At 46.7% G+C, this 12,144-nt stretch overlaps 1 protein-coding gene across 3 annotated transcripts in view; it reads left to right on the top strand.

Annotated features, from left to right (window-relative positions):
• The window catches only part of LOC308677424 (vigilin-like), a 95,826-nt gene extending 84,799 nt beyond the window's left edge, over positions 1-11,027 (top strand). For all 3 annotated transcript variants that reach the window (XM_081343794.1, XM_081343792.1, XM_081343793.1), the window contains 6 exons: positions 495-629; positions 1,026-1,169; positions 2,277-2,456; positions 3,189-3,305; positions 6,351-6,482; positions 9,416-11,027. In XM_081343794.1, coding sequence (XP_081199920.1) covers positions 495-629; positions 1,026-1,169; positions 2,277-2,456; positions 3,189-3,305; positions 6,351-6,482; positions 9,416-9,508 — 801 coding nt within the window. In that variant the 3' untranslated portion in view covers positions 9,509-11,027. The remainder of the gene's footprint in view (positions 1-494; positions 630-1,025; positions 1,170-2,276; positions 2,457-3,188; positions 3,306-6,350; positions 6,483-9,415) is intronic.
• The last annotated feature ends 1,117 nt before the right edge of the window (positions 11,028-12,144 follow it).

Below are 12,144 nucleotides of genomic sequence, written 5' to 3'. Positions count from 1 at the left end.
TGGGCGTGGCCCATTGGCTGGGCGTGCCCCATTGGGTGGGCGTGGCTACAGTGGTTTAATGGCAGACTGGGTGGGACTAAAAAGTTCAATCAATCAATCAATTCTAACTTTGCGAGATCTTTTTTTTTCCCCGCGAGAAGTTGAAATTGATTGATTGATTGAACCTTTTTTTTTTTTTGCACGCGGCGGCGGAGGCCTAAAGCGAAAAGGTTTTATAAAACCCAGCTGAAGGCCTAGGACTGGGGCGACGGCACGCGTGCCCACAGAGAGGGCTCTGCGTGCCCCCCCCTTGTGACATGCGTGCCATAGGTTCGCCACCATGGTCCTAGGATCAGATGCAGAGGGCAGCTCCTCCTCCTCCTCCTCCTCCTCCTCCTCCTCCTCCTCCTCCTCCTCCTCCTCCTCCTCCTTGCTGGCCGTCTGTTTCCCAGGAAATGGACCACAGCTGTCCTCTTTTCATTTTTTTTTTAACATGACGGTTTTCCATCCCGCAGGTGACCATCTCTGTCCCGCAGCCAGAGCAGCAGTCCGATATCATCAAGGTCACTGGCTTGGTCCCCAACGTGGAGCGGGCCAAGGCGGGCCTCCTGGACAGGGTCAGAGAGCTGCAGGCTGAGCAAGAAGATCGGGTACTTCCCTTAAAAAAAAAAAGTTTCGAAGAAGACATAAAAAACAAGCACAAATTAATACCAGGTTGGGGGTGAGGGTGGGGGGGTAGGGAATGAAGGAAGAGTCGGAATGAGGGAGGGAGGGAGGGAGGAAGGAAGGAAGGAAGGAAGGAAGGAAAGCAGAATAAGAAAGAGTAAAAAAAAAAGAAGCCGAAGCTGCTTCTGATTTCCTCTGCAGCAGACGTGAAATATCTCTTGTGATTGCCAAAAAAAAAAAGAGATCCGGTACCTCAAGTCAGAACTTGCCCTGGGTCTCCCACAAAGAGTGGCAGCTCCCCCCCCGCCTGCTGCTTCACACACACACACACACACACACACACACACACACACAACCTGCTGATTTCCTCTCCTCTCCAGGCCCTCCGGGGCTTCAAGCTGACGGCGAGCGTGGAGCCCAAGTACCATCCCAAGATCATCGGCAAAAAGGGGGCCGTCATTTCCCAGATCCGCAAGGACCATGATGTCACTGTCCAGTTCCCCGACAAAGGGGATGAGCATCAGGTGTGTGGGGGGGTCTCTTCCCTCTTTGAGCGTGGGATCTCGGGGGTGGTGGCGGCCGAAAAATACCTAGCTGGCATTCCAATGAGGCGCCTCGTGTTTCACACAAAAAGCAAAGGTTGCTTTGGCTCCTCCCCTCTTGCTGAACTGCTCATTCCAAATGGGGCTAGTCAGTTTCCTGGCTTGCTATAAAATTCATAAGGATAAAATGGGAGCTTGCCAAGGGCTGAGACCCCTGAACAGAATAGAATAGAATAGAATAGAATAGAATAGAATAGAATAGAATAGAATAGAATAGAATAGAATAGAATAGAATAGAATAGAATAGAATAGAATAGAATAGAATAGAATAACAGAGTTGGAAGGGACCTTGGAGGTCATCTAGTCCAACCCCCTGCTCAGGCAGGAAACCCTATACCATTTTAGACAAATGGCTGTTGTGTCTCTTCTTTAAAAACCTCCAGTGATGGAGCGCCCACAATTTCTGGAGGCAAGCTGTTCCATTGGTTAATTGTCCTCACTGTTAGGAAGTTTCTCCTTAATTCCAGGTTGCTTCTTTCTTTGAATAAACCATGGCTGGACTAATAATAATAATAATAATAATAATAATAATAATAATAATAATAATAATAGTAGTAGTAATAATAACAACAACAACAACAGCAAGAAGAAGAAGAAGAAGAAGGAAGAAGAAGAAGAAGAAGTTGGAAGGGACCTTGGAGGTCATCTAGTCCAACCCCCTGCTCAGGCAGGAAACCCTATACCATTTCAGACAAGTGGCTGTCCAGTCTCTTCTTAAAAACCTCCAGTGTTGGAGCCTTCACCACTTCTGGAGGCAGGTTGTTCCACTGGTTAATTGTTCTAACTGTCAGGAAGTTTCTCCTCAGTTCTAGGTTGCTTCTCTCCTTGATTAGTTTCCATCCGTTGCTTCTTGTCCTGCCTTCGGGTGCTTTGGAGAATAGCTTGACTCCCTCTTCTTTGTGGCAGCCCCTGAGATATTGGAACACTGCTATCATCTCTCCCCTGGTCCTTCTCTTCATTAAACTAAGACATAACAAGAAAATGAATTCTCTTTCTTGCTGCTTTCATTCCCACTCTGCCTCCTCTAAGGACCTCATCACCATCACCGGCTACAAGAAAAACGCCGAGGCTGCCCGAGACGCCATCTTGAAAATCGTGGCGGATCTTGAGGAGATGGTCAGCGAAGATGTCCACCTGGATCACAGAGTCCATGCCCGCATCATCGGTGGGAGAGGCAAAGCTATCCGCAAGCTCATGGAGGAATTCCGGGTAGGGGTCTCTTCGGCTTAGGTGGGAGACAGTGCAGGGGACTTTCCCCTCCCAGGGAATTCTGGGAAAGAAGCCACAAAGCCATGGTGCCCCACCTCCGTTTCTGCTCTGCTCATCTACTATAGGTAGTCCTTGACTTAAACAACAGTTCATTTAATGACCGTTCAAAATTACGCAGACCTATGACCGTTTTTCACACTTAACGACCCCATGGTCACGTGATCGAAATTCAGACGCTTGGCAACTGACTCATACTTACGACGGTTGCTTTGTCCCAGGGTCACCTGATTCCCCTTTTGCCACCTTCTGACAAGCAAAGACAATGTAGAGGAAGCCCAGATTCTCTTTGACAGCTGCGCTTCTAACTTTTAACAACCACGGTGATTCGCTTAACAACTGTGGCAAGAAAGGTCGGAAATCGGGGCACAGTTCCCTTAACAAACGTCTTGCTTAGCACAAGGAACGGCTGAGTGAAACGGTAGCCAGAGGCTTTTTTTTTTCTTTATGTGTGGAAAGAAAAATCAACTCGCCTTGTTAAAGATGTTAAAAAGTAACATCTCCTTGGCTTTGTGGCTTTGTTTGGACTACAAGAGGTCAAATGTGACTGGCTCTTATTTTAAGTTCCCAGTTTGGGATTTTAAAGCTCTGGGATTTTCTCAGTCAACTTCTGGAGACCAGCCAAGATCAGGTAAGGGGTTACCTTGTTTCAAGAGAGCTTTTTCTTCTTGGCAGGTGGATATCCGCTTCCCACAGCCGGGTTCCAGTGACCCGGACAGAGTCACCGTGACAGGGTTGCCTGAAAACGTGGATGACGCAATTGACCACATGCTTAACCTGGAAGAGGAATATGTGAGAGGGAATTTGCATTGGTTTTTTTGGTGTGTGTGTGTGAGAGAGAGAGAGAGAGAGAGTGAGAGAGAGAGACGGGTGGAGCAGTGGGCTAATGCCTCCTTAAGTAACACCAGCTGCCTGCAATTAGTGCAGGTTCGAGTCCCACCAGGCTCAAGGTTGACTCAGCCTTCCATCCTTCCGAGGTAGGTAAAATGAGGACCCAGATTGTTGGGGGCAATTAAGCTGACTTTGTAATAATGCCGCTTGGGGTGTGTGTGAAAGCCCTAATAAGCAGGCATATTCAAGGTGCTGGTGATGACCTATAAAGCCCTAAGTGGCTTGGGTCCAGGATATTTGAGGGAACACCTCCTGCCAGCATCAAACTCCCTTCGTCCAGTGCGCTCACACAGGGAGGGTCTTCTCAGGGTGCCGCCGGTAAAAGATTGCCGGCGGATAACACCCAGGGGGAGGGCCTTCTCTGTGGGTGCGCCTGCCCTCTGGAACCAGCTGCCCGTGGAGCTTAGGACCGCCCCTGACCTTCGTTCATTCCGCTGGGACCTGAAGACCTGGTTCTTTGAGCTCTCCGGCCCAGGCTGAGAATTTTTAACTGAGGTTTTTAGTTAAGGGATAATTTAATCTTTTTTAATTTTTTTTAACTTTTGTATTTTGTACTGTTTGATTTTAAATACCCTGTAAACCGCCCTGAGTCCTTCGGGAAAGGGCAGTATATAAATTTAATAAAATTAAAATTAAAAATTAATATACATAGAATGAAGGCTACTGCTAAGCTTGTAAGCCGCCCTGAGTCTTCGGAGAAGGGCGGGATATACCGTATATACTTGAGTATAAGCCGACTCGAGTATAAGCCGAGACCCCCAATTTCACCCCCAAAAACTGGAAAAAGTTGTTGACTCGAGTATAAGCCGATCCGCCGTTCTGCAAGCCTCTGCCGCCAGCAGAGGCTCGATCCGCCATTTTGCAAGCCTGAATACACAGGAATACCCTGTGTGGCTGCGGCTCTCGGGGAAGCCCTGGCTGTCCGCTTCCTCGCTCCACGCTGCCATTCGGGGCCCGCGCGTTCCCCGGGCAAATCGCGGCGCCCAGCAGGCGAGGAAACACGCCCGCTCCAGTCACCCCCCCTTCCCTCAGGAGACGCGAAGCAAGTGACCGCCCGGAGCTTACCGAGGACTTGCTTCGGTGCTTCCAGGATCGCGCGCACCTCTCCCAAGCCACGTTTTTTTGTTGACTGGAGTATAAGCCGAAGTGGAATTTTTCAGCCCAAAAAGTGGGCTGAAAAATTCGGCTTATACTCAAGTATATACGGTAAATGGAATTAAAATTAAAAAAATAAAATAAAATAAAAACTGATTAGAAAGCGGTTGAATGAACAGAGTAGAAGGGATCTGCATCTTTTTGTTCTGCTACTTCACTGTTTTCTCGTCAGCTGTGCAGCTGGCGTGGTGGGGAGACTTTTTGAGACCAGATTCCCAGTGAAAAACCTTTTCCCAAGGTTGCTGCTTCATGTCCCCGCCTCACCAGCATAGACCAAGAGAAGAAACCAACTCCACAAGACAGTTAAACTTTCGTTGGTTATTATTGGCTAGCCTCTTTACTTCCTCTTTTGCCACTACTGTATTTCCCTCAAAATAAGACCTACCTGGAAAATAAACCCTAGCGTGATTTTTCAAGATGCTCGTACTATACCCCTACCCCCAAAAAATAAAACCCAGTTAAGATCGTCAGCCAGACGGACACAGTTAGTACCGTATTTGCCCCAAAATAAGACCTAATGCGTCTTTTGGAGCAAAACCTAATATAAGACCCGGTCTTATTTTCAGGGAAATACAGTAGTTGCAGGTAGAATCATTAACTGTAGCTTCCACAAAACCCCTGACCTGATCAGCAGGTGCATTTAAACAAAAGAGTGAGCTTTCGTTAATCTTAATCTTGGCTGGGTTTTACAAACAGCTTGACCTGTTCCACAGATCCAACCTGTTTCATAAGTTTAACGCTTGAGTGCGTGGTGAGATCTTTGACAATGGCAGGTTTCGGTAATCCAGCTGTGCGGTGTGAAAGTAGTAATTGCATATTCTGGACATGCATCCCCAAAACCCAGTGCCCAAAGGAAATGAGATACCAGTTATTTGCATCTCAAATGCCCTCTTCAAGCAAGAGCAGGAAAGAGGACGTCGTGCCAGCTGCCCTGCCAGGCAAGGCAGTGAAGTGGCCATATAATAACCAGCATGAATCAGTCTGTTTGTTTGTTGTTTACAAAGTGCTCAGCCTCGCAGTCTCTTGTGACGTGACAGTTGTGATGTATTTCCGACTCTAGTGGTGGACTCCAAAAGCAGCTGTCTGTTTCTTTGAAGAAAAACTCTGTGCTGATTTTCTTTTAGAGGGCAAGAACAGGCATGACTTTCTCATCCCCAAAATAAAATATCTCTCCTCCGCTCTCTCTCTCTCTCATCTCTGTCTACTTTATCTATCTGTCTATCTATTTGTCTGTCTGTCTGTCTATCTCTCATCTCCCTATATCATTCATCTATCTATCTATCTATCATCTATCTATCATCTCTCTATATCTATCTATCTATATCTATATCTATTATCTTTCTATATCTATTTCTATATTTATCATCTCTCTATATCTATCTATCTATCTATCTATCTATCTATCTATCTATCTATCTATCTATCTATCTATCTATCTATCTATCTATATCTCATCTCCCTATAGATGATAATCTAGCTATCTTCTATCTTGTATCTAGCTATCACCTATGAATCATCTGCCATCTATATTATCAATCTATCATCTATATGTGTTTCTATTTATCATTAATTTATATTATCTGTCAACCTACGATCTATTATCTATCATCTATTGTCCATTTATCATCTGTCTTTATCTATATATCTTATCTTCATCTACCTATCAAATTTATATAGCTGCCCATCTCACAGCAAAACAAAAATTGGGGAGTTATCGTCCACAGGCCAGGAATCTTTGAATACATCAACAGTGTCTTCTCTGGCTCTTAATGGACAGCTGTCTCATTGCAGATGATGGATGTGGTGGAAACGGAAACCATGGCTGCATACATGAAGCCCCCCTCCCGCTTGGAAGAGGAGCCTCGGGGCCCTGCCAAGGGCTTTGTAGTGCGTGACGCTCCCTGGAACGCCTCTGGGAACAAGGTTGGCCACACAACACCGTCTGGGGTCCCTCCTTCACCGCTATCCCCTTAGCTTGACCAGTTGACCAGATCTTGATAACGAGTTGGAGGACTGAGATCCATCTCCCTAGTTCCAAATTATTTGGGGTTGATCCCACAGTAGCCAGATGTTTATAGATTGAATTTGGCATTAGGACGCTGAGCTTGTCGATCAGAAGGTCAGCAGTTTGGCGGGTCAAATCCTGAGTGCCGCGTAGCAGTGAGCGCCTGTTACTCGTCCCAGCTTCTGCCAACCTAGCAGTTCGAAAGCACGTAAAAATGCAAGTAGAAAAATAGGGACCACCACGGTGGGAAGGTAACAGCGTTCCGTGCGCCTTTGGCGTCTAGTCATGCCGGCCACATGACCACGGAGATGTCCTCGGACAAGCGCTGGCTCTTTGGCTTTGAAACGGAGATGAGCACCGGCCCCTAGAGTTGGAAACGACTAGCACGCATGTGCGGGGAAACCTTTACCTTTACCTTTATCCCCCTACTGAGTCCTTCTCCAAGACCCAGGATAGGCAGATGGGCTACATTACAGGTGGCCCTCGAATTTCAGCATTTTGCTTATAGTGACCGTTCCAAGTTACAAAGGCAATGAAAAAAGTGACTTATGACCCCTTTTCACAGTTACGACCATTGCAGCAATCCCCGCCCCCGTGGTCCCGCGATTTGCATTCGGATCCTTGTCAACTGACTCGCATTTATGACCGCTGCAGCGTCCCGGGGGTCACGTGATTCCCCCTTTGGCGACCTTCTGACTGGCAATGTCAACGGGGAAAGCCAGATTCCCTTAACGACCGTGTGACTTAACACCGCTGCAGGGATTCACTTAGTAACCACTGCGGCGAGAAAAGTCGTAAAATGGCGCAGAACTCGCTTAACGAAATTTCTCACTGACTGAGCAACGTAAATTTTGGAGCTCAGTTGTGGTCGTAAGTTGAGGATTACCTGTACTGTTGTTGTTGTTGTTGTTGTTATTTTGAGAAGTGTGAGGTCTTGGGATTTTAAAAACAAATACAAGTAGTCCTTGACTTTTAACAACAGTTCATTTAGCGACCGTTCAAATTTACAATGGCATTCGCATGGCTGTTGCGGCCTCCCCATGGTCACGTGATTAAAATTCAGACACTTAGCAACAGACCCGTACTTATGGCAGTTGCACTGTCCCGGGTGAGGTGATCCCATTTTGTGACCTCCTGACAGGCAAAATCAATGGAGGAAGCCAGATTCACTTAACGACCACGTTGCTGACTTCACAACCATGGTGCTTCACTTTAACAACAATGGCAAGAAAGGTCGTCAAATGGGCCGCAACTCCCTTAACAAATGCCTCCCTTAGCAGCAGCAATGTTGCACTCAATTGTGGTCGTAAGTTGAAGGACTGCCTGCATTGTGTGAAACGCTGGGTGCATTTTTAATTTCTCAGCTTGCCCCTGAATAAAGCAGCCCATCATTTAAATAATAAATAATAAACCTTTATTGTCAAAGTACAACATGTGTACATTGAGATTAGCTGAGCCTCCCCCCCCGTGCTCCCTCCCCCCAACACACAGTGACAACAAACCCTCCATCCCACCACACTAGGTGAACCAACTACACCACACACCAGCCTCCCAAGTCAATTCTGCATAAGATTACGTCCCATTTAAAAGCCTAACAGCCCACGGATAAAAGCTATTTTTCAGCCTGTTGGTACGGCTGGCTATATTCCTATATCTCCTACCGGATGGTAGGAGAGTAAAGAGATACCGTCCAGGGTGTGAGTCATCCCTGAGAATCTTCCTCACTCTTCCAAGGCAACGAGCCCTGGCGATGTCATCCAGTGGTGTCAGGGAACAGCCCACAATGTCTTGTGCTGTGCTCACTACCCTCTGTAATACTTTCCTATCCGTGGCTGTCAGACCAGCATACCAAACCACAATACCATACGAGGGGAATATTCCTGATTCACATCAGAGCTTCTGCTCTTGGGCTGTCATCTAAAAGACAGTAGGCTTGGAAGGAATAAGGGGGGGGAAATAAACTCAGCAACTGAGTTTTTCCTTTTTTTCATTGACCGGAATAGACATACCATGTTTCCCTGAAAATAAGCTTTAATGTGGTTTTTCAGGATGCTCATGATATAAGCCCTGTCCCCCCCAAATCAGCCCCAGTTGTCAACCAGATGGACGCATTTAGTACGTCCATTGCAACACACGACGGACGTATTGAATTATAAAATAATAATACTAAGGTAAAGGTTCCCCTGCACATGCGTGCTAGTCGTTTCCAATGATAGGGGCCGGTGCTCATCTCTGTTTCAAAGCCGAAGAACCAGCGCTTGTCCGAGGACGTCTCCATGGTCATGTGGCCGGCATGACTAGATGCCAAAGGCGCACGGAACGCTGTTACCTTCCCACCGTAGTGGTCCCAATTTTTCTACTTGCATTTTTTTTACGTGCTTTCGAACTGCTAGGTTGGCAGAAGCTGGGACGAGTAACTCTGTTACGCGGCACTCGGGATTCGACCTGCCAAACTGCCGACCTTCTGATCGACAAGCTCAGCGTCCTAACCCACTGAGCCACCGTGTCCCTTTTAATAATACTAATATAATATATACTAATATACTAATAATATACTAATATATACTAATATAATTATAAACAAATATTATTGACATTATATGTAGACTGTTGTACATGAAATAAATTAAGACATCAGCTGAAAAACAAGCCCTAATGCATCTTTTGGAGCAAAAATTAATATAAGACAGGCTCTTATTTTCGGGGAAATACGGTAGCTGAAAGAAGGGACTTAGCTTTGCGTCAGCTGCACTAACTTATCTAGTGCAGATCATCCAAAGTGTCCCCTTTCATTTTGGGGTACCGAAAGAAAGCACACGCTCCGAACTCAACTCTCCTCTTTTTGTTTCAGGCCCCCGACGTGAGCAGCGCCGAAGAGTTCCCCATTTTTGGCACCGGCGTGGTCCCTAAGCAGGCATCGGTTTGGGGCCCCAAGAAGTTTTGAGGTCAGGGACCACCACCACGGCTGGCTCTCCAGGAAAGGCCTCGTGGGGCGGGGCGGGGGCTCCGTGGCACCCTCAGCTTCTTGCCGCCAGCTGCCTCTTGCTGTCCAAGACTCTCTCCTCCTCGTCCTCCTCCTCGCCTGCACTCCTCTCCGCGACTCTGCAAAACCATTAACCGATCAAAAAAGCCATAGCCCCCCTCCTGTTCTTCTCATGGAGCCAAAAGTAGGCCAGGTTTTGTAAGCACACGTATGTAAAGGAGCCTCGTGCAGCTAGTGGGGTTGCCCCCCCCTCCTCCTCCTCTCCATTTGCCAGATTTCAGGGCATTACAACTCCTAGCTAGACCCCCCCCCACTTCCGCCTCTCAACCGAGAAAGGCGTAAGGCCCCCAACTTTTCTTAGCTGGTCCCTTCTCCCCCCCGTGGTGCTGAGCGTGGGCACGCTTCCAGATCTCCTGGAAGAGCCGGAGGGGTTTTTTGGGGGGGTGGGGGGTGGTTTGGACTTGCTGAGGTTGAAGCACAGTTCCTCCTTGCCCACCCAAACCATCGCCCTCTGCTTTCGGATGCCAGGAGCAGCTTAATCTTGGCTTGTTTCCTGCCCCCCCCCCCCGTTAGTGAATTTGGAGCTGGGGAGCAGCAAAAGTGGAAGAAGCATCATCGTTGCAAGGAGGAAGTGTGTGTGTGAAGGTCTAGGAACAAGATTCTGGCTTGGTGTGGGTGAAAGTCCCACTTTAGAAGCAGTTAGCACTGAGAAACTTTGGCAACTAGCAGCCTTCCTCCTCCTCCTCCTCCTCCCTTTTTCACATCCATCTGGAGTCTGAGAATGTTTTTAATATTTTTTTTCCTCTTCTCCATTTTCATCTGTTTCCCATCTCCTCTTCCCTCCCCCCTGGATCCCCCTTTTTCTCCTTTCCCCGTGTCTTCCTTCCACTTGCTTTGAACCGTGTCGGGGGGGAAAATATGCAAGGCAAAGTCTCCTTCCCTTTCGGTGACTAGTCCTCATCATCCTTCCCAGGTTTTAAACTGTGATTTCTCAAGTGAGAGTGTGTATGTGTGTGTTTTGAGTGTGTGTCCACACAAGAGTGCGGGTAAACGAGAAAGGCGAAGATGCGAGTTAAGACCCCCCCCCTCCCCAGCTCCATCTCTTCTTCCCCCCCTCCCCACGTCCATGTTGCCCTATCTGCGTGACGGGGCACAACGTAACAAATGAAAAAAAAAGGAAAAAGAAACTCAACTTAGCGGAGCGACATAACCTGTTTTTTTTTTTTCATTTTTCTTTTTCTTTTTTTCTTCTGAAGAAGGCAGGGTTTTGGGGAGAAATGAAAATATGACGAAAATCAGAAGACACTATTGGCCTTAAACAGGAAAAAAAACAACAACAACCGGGTGGGGCATAAGAGGGAGAAAAAAGAAACTTAAGTCTGACAAAAGGAAATATGCAAACTCTGTAGGTCACGCAGTGACCGGAATTTTTTTTTTTCTAATTCCAAATAAAAAAAAAAACAGTGTGGGGAAAATAAAACTTTTTGGGTGGATTTTTGATGAGCCAGTCAAGCTGCCTGAGGGTCTTTTGACTTTGTCCAAGCTGAAAGGGAAATCCAAATGGTTGTAGCTGCTCTTCTGTTGCTATTCCAGTGGAGAAGCGAATACAGGCTGTCCTTGAGTTACAACCGTTCATTTAGTGAGCATTCGCAGTTACAACGGCACTGAAGAAAAGTGACTTAGGACCATTTTTGCACTTAATGACTGTTGCACCATACCCATGTTCATATTCAGATGCTTGAAAGGTGGTTCACATTTATGACGGTTGCGGCATCCCGGAGTCATGCAATCCCCTTTTCCGACCTTCTGACAAGCAAAGTCAATGGGGGAAGTCAGACTCACTTAACGACCATATTACTAATTTAACAACAATTTAACAATGGTATAGGGCAGGGGTAGGCAACCTTGCCTCTTTCATGACTCGTGGACTTCAACTCCCAGAATTCCTGAGCCAGCCATGCTGAGGAGAAATGGAGAGGTTTCCCTTCTGAGCCATGCTGGCTCAGGAATTCTGGGAATTGAAGCCCACGAGTCATTAAAAAGCCAAGGTTGCCTACCCCTGGCCCGGTTTCCTGCCTGAGCAGGGGGTTGGACTAGAAGACCTCCAAGGTCCCTTCCAACTCTTGTTATCCTATTCTAACTGCAGTGATTTGGTTAACAAATGTGGCCAAGAAAAGTCATAAAATGCAGCAAAACAAATATCTCACTTAGCAACCGTCACATGATCAAAATTTGGACACTTGGCAACTGGCATGCACAGTTAATCCTTGACTTAATGACCAGAATTTCCTTTGCTAAGCCAAGGAGTTGTTAAAAGTGAGCTTCATCCTATTATATGGTCCTTTTATTTATTTATTTATTTATTTGATTTGTATACCGCCCTTCTCCCGAAGGACTCAGGGCGGTGAACAGGGACATAAATATCAAAATACCCAAAATACAGAAATTAAAACAAATTAAACCCTAGTGCCCAAATGTAGAAAATAAATTACATTGAAACAATAATTAAAAACAAAACCCATCAGGCCAGGCCGGCTTGAACAAATAGGTTTTTAGGTCGGGTCGGTTTCCCCTCCCCCCCGATTGTTTATAATCAA

The sequence above is a fragment of the Vipera berus genome, assembly GCF_964194415.1.
Source record: "Vipera berus genome assembly, chromosome: Z".
Lineage (NCBI taxonomy): Eukaryota > Metazoa > Chordata > Lepidosauria > Squamata > Viperidae > Vipera > Vipera berus.
The sequence above is the reverse complement of the archived record's forward strand: the minus strand, read 5'-3'. Positions and strand labels throughout refer to the sequence as shown.